A 21,221-nucleotide genomic window follows, 5' to 3' on the forward strand; every position below is an offset into this window, starting at 1 on the left:
ACTGCACACACACACACACACACACACACACACACACACACACACACACGTCATATTCACGGAAACAGACTGACACACACACACACACGTCATATTCACACACACATCATATTCACAGGAAGAGACTGACATACACACTGTGGGGTGTTACCTGGCAGTCTCCTGTCGCAGGGCGTTGAGGAAGGTATCAGGGTGGAAGAGTTCAGACAGATCAACAGCATCAGACAGTAGAACCTGTCTTTCAGCACGCTCCACCCAATTCTACACACACAGAAATACAACATGAGTCTCTGTGTGAATGTGTGTATGTGGGTGTGTGTGTTTGTATGTTTGAGTGGGTGTATGTATGTGTGTGTGTGTGTGTGTGTGCATGTATGTTCGCCAGCAGCTATACCACCCTGCATACCACTGCTGGCTTGCTTCTGAAGCTAAGCAGGGTTGGTCCTGGTCAGTCCCTGGATGGGAGACCAGATGCTGCTGGAAGTGGTGTTGGAGGGCCAGTAGGAGGCCCCCTTTCCTCTGGTCTAAAAAAAGATCCCAATTCCCCAGGGCAGTGATTGGGGACACTGCCCTGTGTAGGGTGCCGTCTTTTGTATGGGACGTTAAACGGGTGTCCTGACTCTCTGAGGTCATTAAAGATCCCATGGCACTTATCTTAAGAGTAGGGGTGTTGACCCCGGTGTCCTGACTCTCTGAGGGCATTAAAGATCCCATGGCACTTATCTTAAGAGTAGGGGTGTTGACCCCGGTGTCCTGACTCTCTGAGGGCATTAAAGATCCCATGGCACTTATCTTAAGAGTAGGGGTGTTAACCCCGGTGTCCTGACTCTCTGAGGGCATTAAAGATCCCATGGCACTTATCTTAAGAGTAGGGGTGTTAACCCCGGTGTCCTGACTCTCTGAGGGCATTAAAGATCCCATGGCACTTATCTTAAGAGTAGGGGTGTTAACCCCGGTGTCCTGACTCTCTGAGGGCATTAAAGATCCCATGGCACTTATCTTAAGAGTAGGGGTGTTAACCCCGGTGTCCTGACTCTCTGAGGTCATTAAAGATCCCATGGCACTTATCGTAAGAGTAGGGGTGTTAACCCCGGTGTCCTGACTCTCTGAGGACATTAAAGATCCCATGGCACTTATCGTAAGAGTAGGGGTGTTGACCCCAGTGTCCTGACTCTCTGAGGGCATTAAAGATCCCATGGCACTTATCGTAAGAGTAGGGGTGTTGACCCCAGTGTCCTGGCTAAATTCCCAATCTGGCCCTCAAACTTTTAAGGTCACCTAATAATCCCCAGTTTACAATTGGCTCATTCATCCCCCTCCTCTCTCCTGTAACTATTCCCCAGGTCGTTGCTGTAAATGAGAGTGTGTTCTCAGTCAACTTACCTGGTAAAATAACAGATACATAAATAAAAATATGTGTGTGTGTGAATGTGTGTGTGGGTATGACAGTTTGTGTTATAGACACAAGCCTTCTCTGTCCAAACAGAGCCAGAGGACGGTCAGACAGACAGACAAAGGGATGGATGGAGGAAGTCAATAGGGGAGTTAAATTAAATGTGCTTCTGTCTCCTTGTCCTTTTATCAGAGACACAGATCAACAGGAGAGATGCAGGCACCATGTGTGTGTGTGAGTGTGTAAACAGGCAGGCACGCAGTCACCAAGAGCACATCTACACTGAAGTAGTCGTCTGCAGACCAGACATGAATACATGGCATCGTCCTGTTTGTATGGCAGAACACCAGGGAGAAGATTAACAGTAGATGAAAACGCTATGATTCCATTTTGTTCACCTTAACCAACTTTAGGCAGGAAAGCAGCTTCCTCATAAACGACAAAAAAAAAAAACTGAATTTGAGGTCAGTTGAAAAACATGCTGACAGACTACAAACAGAATGAGCTACGATCTGATTTAATCTCTATAATAAATTGATTCTTTTTAAGCTCATTGTCTATCTCAATTGGCTGACAAATAGATGTGGGCAAGCTTTCACTGAAGACAAATGCCCCAGTTACTCAAGCACACATAAACACAACAATAACACACACACACACTGTGAGATTGTCCCAATCCATGAATAATGCAGACTTAGTGTTGTGTGGTGGTTAGTATTCTGTGTGTGTGTGTGTGTGTGTGTCTGAGTGTGTGTGTGTGTCTGAGTGTGTGTGTGTCTGAGTGTGTGTGTGTGTGTGTGTGTCTGAGTGTGTGTGTGTGTCTGAGTGTGTGTGTGTCTGAGTGTGTGTGTGTGTGTGTGTGTGTGTGTGTGTCTGAGCGTGTGTTTGTGTGTGGTGTGTGGTGTGTGTGTGTGTGTGGTGTGTGTGTGTGTGAGCGTGTGTGTGTGTGTGGTGTGTGGTGTCTGAGCGTGTGTGTGGTGTGTGTGTGAGCGCGTGTGTGTGCGTGGTGTGTGGTGTCTGAGCGTGTGTGTGTGTGTGTGTGTGTGTGTGTCTGAGCGTGTGTGTGTGTGTGGTGTGTGTGTGAGCGTGTGTGTGTGTGTGGTGTGTGGTGTCTGAGCGTGTGTGTGTGTGTGTCAGTTTGTCTCTCTCCATGCCTGTCCTGTTATCCCTGTAATTCCTCTAATTTATCTTCCCTGGTGATATCAGCTGCTTGCGGAGGAGAGGAGAGCAAGTTAATGGATGAAACACCTTACTAAGGGTATGAGATGACAGGCTGGGCCCGTTTGACACAACACGCATGGACGCAGGTGCACACCGGACTGACACACACACACACACTTGGAAGTGTGTTTGGCAGAAAAGTGTTCTGGCATTACCGGAGGATGCCGTTCCACTCCTCCCTCTCTTCGGACTCACTGTCCGCCTACCTCCATATGCTCAGACACACACACACACACACACACACACGCTCAGACACACACACACACACACACGACACACACACACACGCTCAGACACACACGCTCAGACACACACACACACGACACACACACACACGCTCAGACACACACGCTCAGACACACACACACACGCTCAGACACACACACACACGCTCAGACACACACACACACACACGGCAGTAATTAAACAGATAAGGAGGGAAAAGTCTATTCATATGTTTCCTCCTCTCTGCATGTTTGGTCAGAGGAGAGAGGGACCAGTGAACCTGGCCTGCCATGACAATATCTGTGATCCCTCACGTTAGCACATTTCACAAACAGCTGTGTGTGTGTCTGTGTACCTGTATAGCAAGAGCGCGTGCCACCACAGCCCTCAGGTACTGCATGGGTTCCTCTGGCCCCTCCCACTTATTCTGCCAGCTCAACGGACACTGCAGAGACAGACAGACAGACAGAGACAATCAGATTCATATTAACAGTGGACTGACAGAGGAGAGAGAGAACAGGATTCATATTAACAGTGGACTGACAGAGGAGAGAGAGAACAGGATTCATATTAACAGTGGACTGACAGAGGAGAGAGAGAACAGGATTCATATTAACAGTGGACTGACAGAGGAGAGAGAGAACAGGATTCATATTAACAGTGGACTGACAGAGGAGAGAGAGAACAGGATTCATATTAACAGTGGACTGACAGAGGAGAGAGAGAACAGGATTCATATTAACAGTGGACTGACAGAGGAGAGAGAGAACAGGATTCATATTAACAGTGGACTGACAGAGGAGAGAGAGAGAACAGGATTCATATTAACAGTGGACTGACAGAGGAGAGAGAGAACAGGATTCATATTAACAGTGGACTGACAGAGGAGAGAGAAAACAGGATTCATATTAACAGTGGACTGACAGAGGAGAGAGAGAACAGGATTCATATTAACAGTGGACTGACAGAGGAGAGAGAGAACAGGATTCATATTAACAGTGGACTGACAGAGGAGAGAGAGAACAGGATTCATATTAACAGTGGACTGACAGAGGAGAGAGAGAACAGGATTCATATTAACAGTGGACTGACAGAGGAGAGAGAGAGAGAACAGGATTCATATTAACAGTGGACTGACAGAGGAGAGAGAGAGAGAACAGGATTCATATTAACAGTGGACTGACAGAGGAGAGAGAGAACAGGATTCATATTAACAGTGGACTGACAGAGGAGAGAGAGAACAGGATTCATATTAACAGTGGACTGACAGAGGAGAGAGAGAACAGGATTCATATTAACAGTGGACTGACAGAGGAGAGAGAGAGAGAACAGGATTCATATTAACAGTGGACTGACAGAGGAGAGAGAGAACAGGATTCATATTAACAGTGAACTGACAGAGGAGAGAGAGAACAGGATTCATATTAACAGTGGATTGACAGAGGAGAGAGAGAACAGGATTCATATTAACAGTGGACTGATAGAAGAGAACAGAATACATTTGTTCCTATTCTGCTGCTTTTAGTGTGTGTGTGTGTGTGTGTGTGTGTGTCTGTGTGTGTGTGTGTGTGTCTGTTCTCAAATGAAGGGCTCACTTTCCAGAGCTTTAACTCCCAGAGCAGGTTAGGAGTAGCAGGTCTTATTCCATATGCTATTAGGAAGAGATCAAAGCTGTGTCCCCTAGAGAATACATACGCACACACACACACACACACACACACACGTTTCTCAGGCTTAGAGTCATTAGCAGAGCTAAACGGCTGCCAGTCAGTCTCTGCTCTCCTCTACCCAGCTCTGCCTAGCCCAGCTCAGCTCAACCTAACCCAGCCCAGCCCAGCTCTGCCTAGCCCAGCCCAGCTCTGCCTAGCCCAGCCCAGCCCAGCCCAGCCTAACCTAACCCAGCCTAGCACAGTTCAGCCTAACCCGACCCAGCTCAACCTAACCCAGCTCAACCTAACCCAGCCCAGCCTAGAGAGATGGGGAGAGAGAGATAGGGAGGGAGAGAGATAGGGAGAGACAGAGAGAGAGATAGGGAGGGAGAGAGATAGGGAGAGACAGAGATAGGGAGAGACAGAGAGAGAGATAGGGAGGGAGAGAGATAGGGAGAGACAGGGAGAGAGATAGGGAGACAGAGAGAGAGATAGGGAGACAGAGAGAGAGATAGGGAGAGACAGAGAGAGAGATAGGGAGGGAGAGAGATAGGGAGAGACAGAGAGAGAGATAGGGAGACAGAGAGAGAGATAGGGAGACAGAGAGAGAGAGATAGGGAGAGAGATAAGAGCATTTAAGGCAGCTCCACACAGGATTATGGGACGGAGAGGCGGTAAACGGACAAATCTCTCTCTTCCTACCTCCGTATCTGTCTCTCTCTCTCTCTTCCTACCTCCGTATCTGTCTCCCTATCTCTCTCTTCCTACCTCCGTATCTGTCTCTCTCTCTCTCTTCCTACCTCCGTATCTGTCTCCCTATCTCTCTCTTCCTACCTCCGTATCTATCTCCCTATCTCTCTCTCTCTCCCTCCCTATCTCTCTCTTCCTACCTCCGTATCTGCCTCCCTATCTCTCTCTCTCCCTCCCTGTCTCCCTATCTCTCTCTCTGTCTCCCTATCTCTCTCTCTGTCTCCCTATCTCTCTCTTCCTACCTCCGTATCTGCCTCCCTATCACTCCCCCCCTATCTCTCTCTCTGTCTCCCTATCTCTCTCTCTATCACTCCCCCCCTATCTCTCTCTCTGTCTCCCTATCTCTCTCTCTGTCTCCCTATCTCTCTCTCCCTATCTCTCTCTCTGTCTCCCTATCTCTCTCTCTGTCTCCCTATCTCTCTGTCTCCCTATCTATCTCTCTGTCTCCCTATCTATCTCTCTGTCTCCCTATCTCTCTCTCTCTGTCTCCCTATCTCTCTCTCTGTCTCCCTATCTCTCTCTCTGTATCACCATCTCTCTCTCTGTATCACTATCTCTCTCTCTGTATCACTATCTCTCTATCTCCCTCCCTATCTCTCTCTTCCTACCTCCGTATCTGCCTCTCACTCCTTTACTCTCTCCTTTCCCAGCCTTCAAGTTCCTCGTTGTCCAAATCACTAAAGGCTTAAAATGGTCCAAACACATGCGCACAAGTGTGAAGAAGGTCCAACAGCGCCTCTTCCCCCTCAGGAGGTTGAGAGCATCTTGACGGGCTGCATCACTGTCTGGTATGGCAACAGCACCACCCTCGATCACATTGCGCTTACAGAGGGCGATGTGGACTGTTGAACAGCTTCTGTCCCTGATAAATAGCTACACAGACTATCTGAGATATAACCTTGTATCTTCATTCAAGTTTTATTTCACACACACACTGTCACTCCCAACACACACTCACACACACTCACACACACACACACAGTCACTCCCAACACTCACTCACACACTGTCACTCACTCACTCACTCAATCACACTGTCACTCCAACACTCACTCACACACACACTGTCACTCCAACACTCACTCAATCACACTGTCACTCCAACACTCACTCACTCACACACTGTCACTCACTCACTCAATCACACTGTCACTCCAACACTCACTCACACACACACTGTCACTCCAACACTCACTCACTCACACACTGTCACTCCAACACTCACTCACTCAATCACACTGTCACTCCAACACTCACTCACTGTCACTCCAACACTCACTCACACACACACTGTCACTCCAACACTCACTCACTCACACACTGTCACTCCAACACTCACTCACTCAATCAATCACACTGTCACTCCAACACTCACTCACTGTCACTCCAACACTCACTCACACACACACTGTCACTCCAACACTCACTCACTCACACACTGTCACTCCAACACTCACTCACTGTCACTCCAACACTCACTCACTGTCACTCCAACACTCACTCACACACACACACACTGTCACTCCAACACTCACACACAATATGCACATACATTTACAGTGCATTCGGAAAGTATTCAGACCCCTTACATTTTTCCACATTTTGTTTCGTTACAGCCTTATTCTAAAATTGATCAAATCTTTTTTTCCCTCATCAATCTACAAACAATACCCCATAATGACAAAGAAAAAAATGGTTTTTAGAAAAAAAAAGAAAAAAAACGTATTTACAAAAGTATTTAGACCCTTTCCTATGAGACTCTACATTGAGCTCAGGTGCATCTAGTTTCCATTGATCATCCTTGAGATGTTTCTACCATTTGATTGGAGGCCACCTGTGGTAAATTCATTTGATTGGACATGATTTGGAAAGGGAAAAACCTGTCTATATAAGGTCCTACAGTTGACAGTGAATGTCAGAGCAAAAACCAAGCCATGAGGTCGATAGAGTTGTCCGTAGAGCTCAGAGACAGGATTGTGTCGACTCTTCCCAGAGCTTGAAGCCCAACCAAACTGAGCAATCTGGGAAGAAGGGCCTTGGTCAGGGAGGTGACCAAAAACCTGATGGTCACTCTGACAGAGCTCCAGAGTCCCTCTGTGGAGATGGGAGAACCTTCCAGAAGGACAACCATCTTGGCAGAACTCCAACAATCAAGGCCTTTATGGTAGAGTGGCCAAATAGAAGCCACTCCTCAGATACTGGAGTGATGGAGGTTGACATGTATGTTAGGTGACAGGGATACTGGAGTGATGGAGGTTGACATGTATGTTAGGTGACAGGGATACTGGAGTGATGGAGGTAGATATGTATAGGGTTAAGGTGACAGGGATACTGGAGTGATGGAGGTAGATATGTATGTTAGGTGACAGGGATACTGGAGTGATGGAGGTAGATATGTATAGGGTTAAGGTGACAGGGATACTGGAGTGATGGAGGTAGATATGTATGTTAGGTGACAGGGATACTGGAGTGATGGAGGTAGATACAGTGCCTTGCGAAAGTATTCGGCCCCCTTGAACTTTGCGACCTTTTGCCACATTTCAGGCTTCAAACATAAAGATATAAAACTGTATTTTTTTGTGAAAATTCAACAACAAGTGGGACACAATCATGAAGTGGAACGACATTTATTGGATATTTCAAACTTTTTTAACAAATCAAAAACTGAAAAATTGGGCGTGCAAAATTATTCAGCCCCTTTACTTTCAGTGCAGCAAACTCTCTCCAGAAGTTCAGTGAGGATCTCTGAATGATCCAATGTTGACCTAAATGACTAATGATGATAAATACAATCCACCTGTGTGTAATCAAGTCTCCGTATAAATGCACCTGCACTGTGATAGTCTCAGAGGTCCGTTAAAAGCGCAGAGAGCATCATGAAGAACAAGGAACACACCAGGCAGGTCCGAGATACTGTTGTGAAGAAGTTTAAAGCCGGATTTGGATACAAAAATATTTCCCAAGCTTTAAACATCCCAAGGAGCACTGTGCAAGCGATAATATTGAAATGGAAGGAGTATCAGACCACTGCAAATCTACCAAGACCTGGCCGTCCCTCTAAACTTTCAGCTCATACAAGGAGAAGACTGATCAGAGATGCAGCCAAGAGGCCCATGATCACTCTGGATGAACTGCAGAGATCTACAGCTGAGGTGGGAGACTCTGTCCATAGGACAACAATCAGTCGTATATTGCACAAATCTGGCCTTTATGGAAGAGTGGCAAGAAGAAAGCCATTTCTTAAAGATATCCATAAAAAGTGTCATTTAAAGTTTGCCACAAGCCACCTGGGAGATACACCAAACATGTGGAAGAAGGTGCTCTGGTCAGATGAAACCAAAATTGAACTTTTTGGCAACAATGCAAAACGTTATGTTTGGCGTAAAAGCAACACAGCTCATCACCCTGAACACACCATCCCCACTGTCAAACATGGTGGTGGCAGCATCATGGTTTGGGCCTGCTTTTCTTCAGCAGGAACAGGGAAGATGGTTAAAATTGATGGGAAGATGGATGGAGCCAAATACAGGACCATTCTGGAAGAAAACCTGATGGAGTCTGCAAAAGACCTGAGACTGGGACGGAGATTTGTCTTCCAACAAGACAATGATCCAAAACATAAAGCAAAATCTACAATGGAATGGTTCAAAAATAAACATATCCAGGTGTTAGAATGGCCAAGTCAAAGTCCAGACCTGAATCCAATCGAGAATCTGTGGAAAGAACTGAAAACTGCTGTTCACAAATGCTCTCCATCCAACCTCACTGAGCTCGAGCTGTTTTGCAAGGAGGAATGGGAAAAAATGTCAGTCTCTCGATGTGCAAAACTGATAGAGACATACCCCAAGCGACTTACAGCTGTAATCGCAGCAAAAGGTGGCGCTACAAAGTATTAACTTAAGGGGGCTGAATAATTTTGCACGCCCAATTTTTCAGTTTTTGATTTGTTAAAAAAGTTTGAAATATCAAATAAATGTTGTTCCACTTCATGATTGTGTCCCACTTGTTGTTGATTCTTCGCAAAAAAATACAGTTTTATATCTTTATGTTTGAAGCCTGAAATGTGGCAAAAGGTCGCAAAATTCAAGTGGGCCGAATACTTTCGCAAGGCACTGTATGTATAGAGGTAAGGTGACAGGGATACTGGAGTGATGGTGGTAGATATGTATGTTAGGTGACAGGGATACTGGAGTGATGGAGGTAGATATGTATGTTAGGTGACAGGGATACTGGAGTGATGGAGGTAGATATGTATGTTAGGTGACAGGGATACTGGAGTGATGGAGGTAGATATGTATGTTAGGTGACAGGGATACTGGAGTGATGGAGGTAGATATGTATGTTAGGTGACAGGGATACTGGAGTGATGGAGGTAGATATGTATAGGGTTAAGGTGACAGGGATACTGGAGTGATGGTGGTAGATATGTATAGGGGTAAGGTGACAGGGATACTGGAGTGATGGTGGTAGATATGTATAGGGGTAAGGTGACAGGGATACTGGAGTGATGGAGGTAGATATGTATAGGGTTAAGGTGACAGGGATACTGGAGTGATGGTGGTAGATATGTATGTTAGGTGACAGGGATACTGGAGTGATGGAGGTAGATATGTATAGGTATGTAGATGTAGATGTATATATATCTACCTCCATCACTCCAGTATCCCTGATCATACCCGAGTTCCACTACCGAGTATCCCAGTATCCCTGTACATTGTAAATATGGTATTGGAACTGACCCTGTATATAGTTACTTATGGTGTTCTTCATATTTCTTATTTTTTCTTCTTAGTATTACTTTAATAGTGTATATCACATCGTTGGGTTTTCAGTTTGAAAGAACAGCATTTCACTGTACATGTACACTTGAAACACCGATTCCAACTACCTTGAGGAGAACTGACTGGACGAGGAGAGAGTAGTGTGTGTGTGTGTGTGTGTGTGTGTGTGTGTGTGTGTGTGTGTGTGTGTGTGTGTGTGCTCGCGCGCGCGCGTGCGTGTGCGCGTGCGTGTCTGTGTGTGTGTGTGTGTGTGTGTGTCTGTGTGTGTTTTTGGAACAATACGTCAAAGTGTATCGCTTCACTAATATTGTCTGTGGGATCAAAGTAGAGGTGGGGAAGTAGAACATGACTCCCACTGGCTAACTCTGCTCCTCCAATCACAGAAGATAATTTTAAAATAATCAAGCGTCCAATCAGAGCCTGGAGTCAAGCAGGGGGCCGTCTCATCAAACACATCAGCAGTCTCAGTCCCACAGAAGAGATAACACAGAGAGAGAGAAAGAGAGGGGGAGAGAGAGAGGGAGAGAGAGAGAGAGAGAGAGAGAGAGAGAGAGAGAGAGAGAGAGGAAGAGAGAGGAAGAGAGAGAGAGAGAAGAGAGAGAGAAGAGACGAGAGGAGAGAGAGGAAGAGAGGAGAGAGAAGAGAGAGAGAGAAGAGAGAGAGAAGAGAGAGAGGAGAGAGAGAGAAGAGACGAGAGGAGAGAGAGAGGAAGAGAGGAGAGAGAAGAGATAGAGGAAGAGAGAAGAGCGAGAGAGGAGAAGAGAGCGAGAGAGGAAGAGAGAAGTGAGCGAGAGAGAGTAAGAGAGAGAGAGAGAGGAAGAGAGAGAGAAGAGAAAGAAGAGAGAGAGAGAAGGGTCCATAATAAACCCTTTATAAGGCATTTATAAACAGTTAACTCACCATCTATTAATTATTACTCCCACATTTGTAAATCTTAGTAAGCTTGTTATTCACACAGGAAATATATATATACACACACACTATATATACAAAAGTATGTGGACACCTGTTCAAATGAGTGGATTCAGCTATTTCAGCCACACCTGTTTCTGACAGATGTATAAGCAGCCATGCAATCTTCATAGACAAACATTGGCAGTAGAATGGCCTTCCTGAAGAGCTCAATGACTTTCAACGTGGCACCGTCATAGGATGCCACCTTTCCAACAAGTCAATTTGTCAAACTCCTGCCCTGCTAGAGCTGCCCTGGTCAACTGTAAGTGCTGTTATTGTGAAGTGGAAATGTTTAGGAGCAACAACGGCACAGCCGCGAAGTGGTAGGCCACACCAGCTCACAGAACGGGACCGCTGAGTGCTGAAGCTCGTAGCGCATACAAACCATCTGTTCTTGGTTGCAACACTCACTACCGAGTTCCAAACTGCCTCTGGATGCAACATCAGCACAATAATTGTTCGTCGAGAGCTTCAAAATGACCTGGCAGCCGCACAAAAGCATAAGATCACCATGCGCAATGCCATGAATCGGCTGGAGTGGTGTAAAGCTCTCCGCCATTGGATTTCCAGTGGAAATTCTCTGGAGTGATGAATCAAACTTCACCATCTGGCAGGCTGACGGACCAATCTCGGTTTGGCGGATGCCAGGAGAATGCTACCTGCCCCAACTCATAGTGCCAACTGTAAAGTCTGGTGGAGGAGGAATAATGGTCTAGGGCTGTTTTTCATCACTTGGGCTAGACCCCTTAATTCCAGTGAATATAAATCTTAACGCTACAGCATATAATGACATTCTTGACAATCCTGTGCTTCCAACCATGTGGAAACAGTTTGGGGATGGCCCTTTCCTGTTTCAGCATGACAATGCCCCCGAGCACAAAGCAAGGTCCATACAGACATTGTTTGTCGAGATCGGTGTGGAAAAATTTGACTGGCCTGCACAGAGCCTTGACCTCAACCCCATGGAACACCTTTGGGATGAATTGGAACGCCGACTGCGAGCCAGGCCTAATCGCCCAACATCAGTGCCTGACCTCAATAATGCTCTTGTGGCTGAATGGAAGCAAGACCCCACAGTAATGTTCCAACATCTAGTAGAAAGGCTGTTCGAGCAGCAAACGGGGACCAACTCCAGATGAATGATTTTGGAATGAGATGTCTGATGAGCAGGTTAGTCATCTTGTGTGGGTGTTGGTCACTCAAAACATTCATAAAGTATTTATGAAGCATACATATCGCTCACTTTAGATTAGGGTAAATGGTTTATAAAATGTGGGAGTAATGATTAATATATGGTGAACAGACACTTTATAAACGCCTTAAATATGGTTTATTACAGACCGTTAAAATAAAGTGTTACCGAAAAGGGCTGTGATGATCTGATGCCAAGCCCATGGGATGGTAACACCCCCCCCCCCCCCCCCCCCCTCCCCCCACACACACTACCTCCTGGTTTAGTAGAGCAGTGGCCAGTTTGTGGACGTCAGCGGTGAGCAGCGAAGTCCCTCTGATCACCTTACTCAGCGCAGCCAGGGATTGGTGGATGCCCTGGACCAATCGGATAGCATTGAACTGTTCCAGAACAATGAAGGACAAGACAGGTGACCCCTGACCTTCCGTCGGTGGGGCAACTTTTTGATGGATGAGAGACGAGCCCTGAAAGACAGATAGACAGAGATAGAGAGAGAGAGAGAGAGAGACAGAGACAGAGAGAGACAGAGAGAGAGAGAGAGAGAGAGAGAGAGAGACAGAGACAGAGAGAGACAGAGAGAGAGAGAGATAGACAGAGAGAGAGAGAGAGACAGACAGACAGAGAGACAGAGAGAGAGAGAGAGATAGACAGAGAGAGAGAGAGACAGAGAGAGAGAGAGACAGAGAGAGAGAGACAGAGAGAGAGAAGAGAGAGAGAGAGAGAGAGAGAGAGAGAGAGAGAGAGAGACAGAGAGAGAGAGACAGAGAGACAGAGATACAGAGAGAGAGAAAGAGACAGAGATAGACAGAGAGAGAGAGAGAGAGAGAGACACAGAGAGAGACAGAGAGAGAGAGAGAGAGACACAGAGAGAGACAGAGAAAGAGACAGAGAGAGAGAGAGACAGAGAGACAGAGACAGAGAGAGAGCGACAAAGAGAGAGAGAGAGAGAGAGAGAGGATAATTAAATGACTTGTGTAAAATGCATGCCACCCCAATAGCTTAATGCCAACAGACGATTAATAGGTGATTGACTAGAGATGATTAGCTCGCTGCTAGGAGGTAGTAGGATGAGTAATTAGCTGGTCATTAGCTGCTCGTCCTTCTTGAGCTAGTTATACACCACCCCTTACAGAGAGGATCCGCCCCTCGTAGACTGACCAATGGAATGGAGCATTCATATCTGCTACCGTCAGGGGGCTGGGATCTGGGTTTGACACACACAGGCTCGCACTACACAAAAACACACACGCACCAAAAAGAGTCGTCAAAGGGTTGTGAACAAAATAATATGAAAACCAATGATCCCCTCAACTGCCTCCCAAAATCACAGGGAGAAAAGAGTGAATTCATTTAGCAAAAACACACTGCTCTGACACAATAACAGTCCTGTATTCACACGATCACTCTCTCCTAAGACAACAAAACAGAGACGCACTGTCCTCCTCTTCTTTTATTCTCTCTGTTGTTTGTGTTCTTCCTCAGCGTTGTATTCTCTCCCCCTGGTGTAGGCTGGGTAAGACATGCTAATGAGGTTTTACAGGGACCCGATGTGGGACCAGCCATTAATTAAAACCAGCGGGGGTGCTGCACTAGATTCTGGGATGTCAAAGTGACACCCATATAAAAACACTTTAACACAATACATCATTCTCCTACTGATATCAAACACGACAATGGTGTGTGTGTATGTGTGTGTGTGTAGCCTATTCTTACTCTCAGAAAAGTCATAGCCTGGTCCTGGGGAAGAAAGAACAATGACGTCTGCAACATACAACACTGCTCCACTATAGCAACATGAATCATTAAATAAACAAATTACCCACCTGAGAGACTCACAGTGGGAATGTTTACAAGAGGAGGAAATACACACACACGCACACACACACACACACACGCACACGCACACACACGATGAAGGAACTTAATCAGCTTTATAGAGACTTGAATTACATTTGAGTAAACAACACTAGGACACACACTGAATACATTATCTATTTCCACAGAGAACCACTGTTAGAATGGACCCAAGAGACAAACACTTCTGTTTCCACAGAGAACCACTGATAGAATGGACCCAAGAGACAAACACTTCTGTTTCCACAGAGAACCACTGTTAGAATGGACCCAAGAGACAAACACTTCTGTTTCCACAGAGAACCACTGTTAGAATGGATCCAAGAAACAAACACTTCTGTTTCCACAGAGAACCACTGTTAGAATGGATCCAAGAGACAAACACTTCTGTTTCCACAGAGAACCACTGTTAGAATGGACCCAAGAGACAAACACTTCTGTTTCCACAGAGAACCACTGTTAGAATGGATCCAAGAGACAAACACTTCTGTTTCCACAGAGAACCACTGTTAGAATGGATCCAAGAGACAAACACTTCTGTTTCCACAGAGAACCACTGTTAGAATGGATCCAAGAGACAAACACTTCTGTTTCCACAGAGAACCACTGTTAGAATGGACCCAAGAGACAAACACTTCTGTTTCCACAGAGAACCACTGTTAGAATGGATCCAAGAGACAAACACTTCTGTTTACACAGAGAACCACTGTTAGAAAGGACCCAAGAGACAAACACTTCTGTTTCCACAGAGAACCACTGTTAGAATGGACCCAAGAGACAAACACTTCTGTTTCCACAGAGAACCACTGTTAGAATGGACCCAAGAGACAAACACTTCTGTTTCCACAGAGAACCACTGTTAGAATGGATCCAAGAGACAAACACTTCTGTTTACACAGAGAACCACTGTTAGAATGGATCCAAGAGACAAACACTTCTGTTTCCACAGAGAACCACTGATAGAATGGACCCAAGAGACAAACACTTCTGTTTCCACAGAGAACCACTGTTAGAATGGATCCAAGAGACAAACACTTCTGTTTCCACAGAGAACCACTGTTAGAATGGACCCAAGAGACAAACACTTCTGTTTCCACAGAGAACCACTGTTAGAATGGATCCAAGAGACAAACACTTCTGTTTCCACAGAGAACCACTGTTAGAATGGACCCAAGAGACAAACACTTCTGTTTCCACAGAGAACCACTGTTAGAATGGATCCAAGAGACAAACACTTCTGTTTCCACAGAGAACCACTGTTAGAATGGATCCAAGAGACAAACACTTCTGTTTCCACAGAGAACCACTGATAGAATGGACCCAAGAGACAAACACTTCTGTTTCCACAGAGAACCACTGATAGAATGGACCCAAGAGACAAACACTTCTGTTTCCACAGAGAACCACTGTTAGAATGGATCCAAGAGACAAACACTTCTGTTTCCACAGAGAACCACTGTTAGAATGGATCCAAGAGACAAACACTTCTGTTTCCACAGAGAACCACTGTTAGAATGGATCCAAGAGACAAACACTTCTGTTTCCACAGAGAACCACTGTTAGAATGGACCCAAGAGACAAACACTTCTGTTTCCACAGAGAACCACTGTTAGAATGGATCCAAGAGACAAACACTTCTGTTTCCACAGAGAACCACTGTTAGAATGGATCCAAGAGACAAACACTTCTGTTTCCACAGAGAACCACTGTTAGAATGGATCCAAGAGACAAACACTTCTGTTTCCACAGAGAACCACTGTTAGAATGGATCCAAGAGACAAACACTTCTGTTTCCACAGAGAACCACTGTTAGAATGGACCCAAGAGACAAACACTTCTGTTTCCACAGAGAACCACTGTTAGAATGGATCCAAGAGACAAACACTTCTGTTTCCACAGAGAACCACTGATAGAATGGATCCAAGAGACAAACACTTCTGTTTCCACAGAGAACCACTGTTAGAATGGATCCAAGAGACAAACACTTCTGTTTCCACAGAGAACCACTGTTAGAATGGATCCAAGAGACAAACACTTCTGTTTCCACAGAGAACCACTGTTAGAATGGACCCAAGAGACAAACACTTCTGTTTCCACAGAGAACCACTGTTAGAATGGATCCAAGAGACAAACACTTCTGTTTCCACAGAGAACCACTGATAGAATGGATCCAAGAGACAAACACTTCTGTTTCCACAGAGAACCACTGTTAGAATGGATCCAAGAGACAAACACTTCTGTTTCCACAGAGAAAGTAATACATTATATCAGAATCAACAGTGGAGGTGGTGCATGACTGTTCAGATATTTGGGGATTTTGCACCTCAATGCTCTGGTGAATCCACACCCAGGATGAAGCATTAACTTAAAGACAGACACATTGGGCAGAGGGGACACATTAATGGCTCCTGGGGTATTATTAACATAAAATAAGCTTGTTTACAAAGGGAAAACTAAGTACAGTCTCCTCTTCACTTCTGTCTCCTGAAGACAGACCTTATTATAGCCAATCAAAAAACACTTCACCCACCTCAATGACCAATCAACAGACAACAACAGCAGCTGTGAGGTCATTTACATATATACACATATATCAGATCCCTATTACTGAGGCTAGGAGGACACAGGTACATAAACAATACACACACACACACACACACACACACACACACACACACACACACACACACACACATAATAATATATTGTGTTTTCAGGCCCACAGAACAAGACAGAAACTAATGGGAGAGAGAGGGGAATGAGGAGGAGGGAGAGAGAGAGGGAATGAGGAGGAGGGAGAGAGAGAGGGAATGAGGAGGAGGGAGAGAGAGAGGGAATGAGGAGGAGGGAGAGGGGGGATTGAGGAGGTAGAGAGAGGGGGGATTGAGGAGGGAGGTAGAGAGAGGGGGGATTGTGGAGGGAGGTAGAGAGAGGGGGAATTGAGGAGGGAGGTAGAGAGAGGGGGGATTGAGGAGGGAGGTAGAGAGAGGGGGGATTGAGGAAGGAGGTAGAGAGAGGGGGGATTGAGGAGGGAGGTAGAGAGAGGGGGGATTGAGGAGGGAGGTAGAGAGAGAGAGGGAATGAGGGAGAAAGAGGGGGGAATGGGGAGGAGAGAGAGAGAGAGAGGGAATGAGGAGGGAGAGGTAATGAGGATGGAGAGAGAGAGAATGAGGGAGAGAGAGAGAGAATGAGGGAGAGAGAGAGAGAGAGAGAGAGAATGAGGGAAAGGGAATGAGGGAGAGAGAGAGAGAGGGGGGGAATGAGGAGGAGGGAGAGAGAGGGAATGAGGGAGAGAGAGAGAGAGGGGAATGAGGAGGGAGGGGGAGAGAGAGGGGGAATGAGGGAGAGAGGGAGAGAGAGGGAATGAGGGAGAGAGAGAGAGAGAGAGAGAGAGAGGGAGAATGAGGAGGGAGAGAGAGAATGAGCGAGAGAGAGAGAGAGGGAATGAGGAGGGAGAGAGAGAGAATGAGAGAGAGAGAGAGAATGAGGGAGAGAGAGAGAGAGGGAATGAGGGAGAGAGAGAATGAGGGAGAGAGAGAGAGGGAATGAGGGAGAGAGAGAGAGAGGGAATGAGGGAGAGAGAGAGGGAGAGAGGAATGAGGAGGGAGGTAGAGAGAGAGGGAATGAGGATGGAGAGAGAGAATGAGCGAGAGAGAGAGAGAATGAGGGAGAGAGAGAGAGAGAGAGGGAATAAGGGAGAGAGAGAGAGAGAGAGAAAGAGAGGGGGGGAATGAGGAGGAGGAGGGAGAGAAGGGCTAAATTATTTAACACAAAAGGGGACATTTCATTGATTTGAAAGGTGGTGGTTTCTAAGCAACTGCATACACTAGCAAAACCGAGGAGTGGCCAGCCACAGGCCAACACACACGAGCAAGCACACACACACACACACACACAAAGACACAACAGCTGTTCAGGTAGATAGAGGAGAGAGCAGAGAGGGAGAAAGAAAGAGAGAGTTACCTGGTTGAGTTTCTTCCATAGGTTGAGGACAGGAGAGAGGCCATTGGACCAGATCTCCCTGTCAAACTTTGATCCTGCTGCTACCGAGCGGCTCAGAATCCTCAGCTGGGTGATCACCTGGAGTGACAGACAGACAGACAGACAGACAGACAGACAGACAGACAGACAGACAGACAGACAGACAGACAGACAAAGGGTGGAGAAGTTAATGCGTGTGGACAATGACCTTGACAGCTCAGCATAGTACATCAATCAGTCCATCCAGCCGTCCAATCATTGGACAGATAAAAAAAAAAACAGACCAGCAGAGAAGTTTATACCCTGATAGTAGAGATTTGGTTTCTGTTCTGGTTTCTGTGTGTGTGTGTGTGTGTGTGTTTGGTGCTCTGTGGAGATTAGAGGAATAGACGGTCTGATAAATGGGTTTAATTTGGTCTGGGTGAACTCTCCACCTACTTTCTCAGCCCCACTCAGGAGAGAGTCAGAGGATACACTCCTAGAAAAAAAGATGCTATCTACAACCTTAAAGGGTCTGGCTGTCTCCATAGGAGAACCATTTGAATAACTCGTTTTGGTTGCAGGTAGAACCATTTGGTTTCCAGGTAGAATACTTTTGGGTTCCATGCAGAACCAGTTTTAAAGAGGGTTCTACCTGGAACCAAAATGGGTTCTACCTGGAACCAAAAAGGGTTATCCTATGGGAACAACCAAAGAACCCTATTGGAACTCTTTGTTTCTAGTTTAGCGGGGGCGGGGGAGAGAAGGGTGAGGAGAACAAATTCACATCAGGACTGGGCTAATTCTATTTAAATTAATCCAGATTTTTAAAATGGCTTTCTGAGGTGTTGCTTGACTTCAGATTAATTAGTTCTAGACTAGGGAGTCCCAGACTAAAGTAAGGACTAACCAGTTCATCTTTGTTCAGCCTCATTAAAAACCCGGGACACTGATACATAAGCATTTTGTGTTAGGATCCAGATGTCAAAAAGCTCAAGCTGATCAGTACTTGTAGGAAAGGGCCTTCCCCGAAGAGAGTCACATAAAAGCCTTCGCTAAAGCAAACAAATGTCAGCTGTATTTTACTTGCCTTCGGAAAGTATTCAGACCCCTTGACTTTTTCCACATTTTGTTACGTTACAGCCTTATTCTAAAATTGATTAAATAGTTTTCCCCCCTCATCAGTCTATACACAATACCCCATAATGACAAAGTATAAACAGGTTATTAGAAATTATTATATTTACATAAGTATTCAGACCCTTTACTCAGTACTTTGTTGAATCACCGTTGGCAGCGATTACAGCCTCGACTCTTCTTGGGTATGACGCTACAGGCTTGGCACACCTGTATTTGGGGAGTTTCTCCCATTCTTCTCTGCAGATCCTCTCAAGCTCTGTCAGGTTGGATGGGGAGCGTTGCTGCACAGCTATTTTAAGGTCTCCAGCGATGTTCGATCGGGTTCAAGTCCGGGTCACTCAAGCACATTCAGAGACTTGTCCGGAAGCTACTCCTGCGCTGCGTCTTGGCTGTGTGCTCGTTGTCCTGTTGGAAGGAGAATCTTCGCCCCAGTCTGAGCGCTCTGGAACAGGTTTTCATCAAGGATCTCTCTGTACTTTGCTCCATTCATCTTTCCCTCGATCCTGATCCAGTCCCTGCAGCTGAAAAAGATCCCCACAGCATGATGCTGCCACCACCATGCTTCACCATAGGGATGGTGCCAGGTTTCCTCCAGATGTGATGCCGCCACCACCATGCTTCACCATAGGGATGGTGCCAGGTTTCCTCCAGATGTGATGCCGCCACCACCATGCTTCACCATAGGGATGGTGCCAGGTTTCCTCCAGACGTGATGCCGCCACCACCATGCTTCACCATAGGGATGGTGCCAGGTTTCCTCCAGACGTGATGCTGCCACCACCATGCTTCACCATAGGGATGGTGCCAGGTTTCCTCCAGACATGATGCTGCCACTACCATGCTTCACCATAGGGATGGTGCCAGGTTTCCTCCAGATGTGATGCTACCACCACCATGCTTCACCATAGGGATGGTGCCAGGTTTCCTCCAGACGTGACACTTGGCATTCAAGTTAAAGAGTTCAATCTTGGTTTCATCAGACCAGAAAATCTTGTTTCTCATGGTCTGAGAGTCTTTAGGTGCCTTGTGGCAAACTCCAAGCGCTGTCATGTGCCTTTTACTGAGGAGTTGCTTCCGTCTGGCCACTCTACCATAAAGGCCTGATTGGTGGAGTGCTGCAGAGATGGTTGTCCTTCTAGAAGGTTCTCCCATCTTCACAGAGGAACTCTATAGAGCTCTGTCAGAGTGACCATCAGGTTTCTTGGTTATCTCCCTGACCAAGGCGCTTCTCCCCCGATTGCTCAGTTTGGCCAGGCGGCCAGCTCTGGGAGTCTTGGTGTTTCCAAACGTCTTCCATTTAAGAATGATGGAGGCCCTGTGTTCTTGGGGACCTTCAATCCAGCAGAAATGCTTTGGTACTCTTCCCCAGATCTGTGCCTTGACACAATCATGTCTCTGAGCTCTACGGACAATTCCTCCAACCTCATGGCTTGGTTTTTGCTCTGACATTCACTGTCAACTGCAGGACCTTATATAGACAGGTTTTTCCCTTTCCAAATCATGTCCAATCAAATGAATTTACCACAGGTGGCCTCCAATCAAATGAATAATTTTGCACGCCCAATTTTTCAGTTTTTGATTTGTTAAAAAGGTTTGAAATATCCAATAAATGTCGTTCCACTTCATGATTGTGTCCCACTTGTTGTTGATTCTTCACAAAAAAATACAGTTTTATATCTTTATGTTTGAAGCCTGAAATGTGGCAAAAGGTCGCAAAGTTCAAGGGGGCCGAATACTTTCGCAAGGCACTGTACTAGTTATATAGAGCAGACTAGTTATATAGAGCAGACTAGTTATATAGAACAGACTAGTTATATAGAACATACTAGTTATATAGAACATACTAGTTATATAGAGCAGACTAGTTATATAGAACATACTAGTTATATAGAACATACTAGTTATATAAGGCAGACTAGTTATATAGAGCAGACTAGTTATATTGATATTTAGAGCAGACTAGTTATATAGAGCAGACTAGTTATATAGAGCAGACTAGTTATATTGATATTTAGAGAAGATTAGTTATATTGATATTTAGAGCAGACTAGTTATATTCATATATAGAACATACTCATTATATTGATATATAGAGCAGACTA

General features: G+C 45.8%; 1 protein-coding gene across 4 annotated transcripts in view; it reads right to left on the minus strand.

Moving 5' to 3' along the window:
- The window catches only part of LOC110503411 (cytoplasmic dynein 2 heavy chain 1), a 225,706-nt gene that overhangs the window by 5,228 nt on the left and 199,257 nt on the right, over window positions 1–21,221 (minus strand). For all 4 annotated transcript variants that reach the window (XM_036961600.1, XM_036961598.1, XM_036961599.1 and 1 more), the window contains 4 exons: window positions 17,983–18,099; window positions 12,420–12,629; window positions 3,195–3,284; window positions 152–261 (listed from right to left, as the gene is read on the minus strand). In XM_036961600.1, the coding sequence (XP_036817495.1) occupies window positions 152–261; window positions 3,195–3,284; window positions 12,420–12,629; window positions 17,983–18,099 (527 nt within the window). The remainder of the gene's footprint in view (window positions 1–151; window positions 262–3,194; window positions 3,285–12,419; window positions 12,630–17,982; window positions 18,100–21,221) is intronic.

The sequence above is a fragment of the Oncorhynchus mykiss genome, chromosome 24 (genome assembly GCF_013265735.2).
Source record: "Oncorhynchus mykiss isolate Arlee chromosome 24, USDA_OmykA_1.1, whole genome shotgun sequence".
Classification (NCBI taxonomy): Eukaryota; Metazoa; Chordata; class Actinopteri; order Salmoniformes; family Salmonidae; genus Oncorhynchus; species Oncorhynchus mykiss.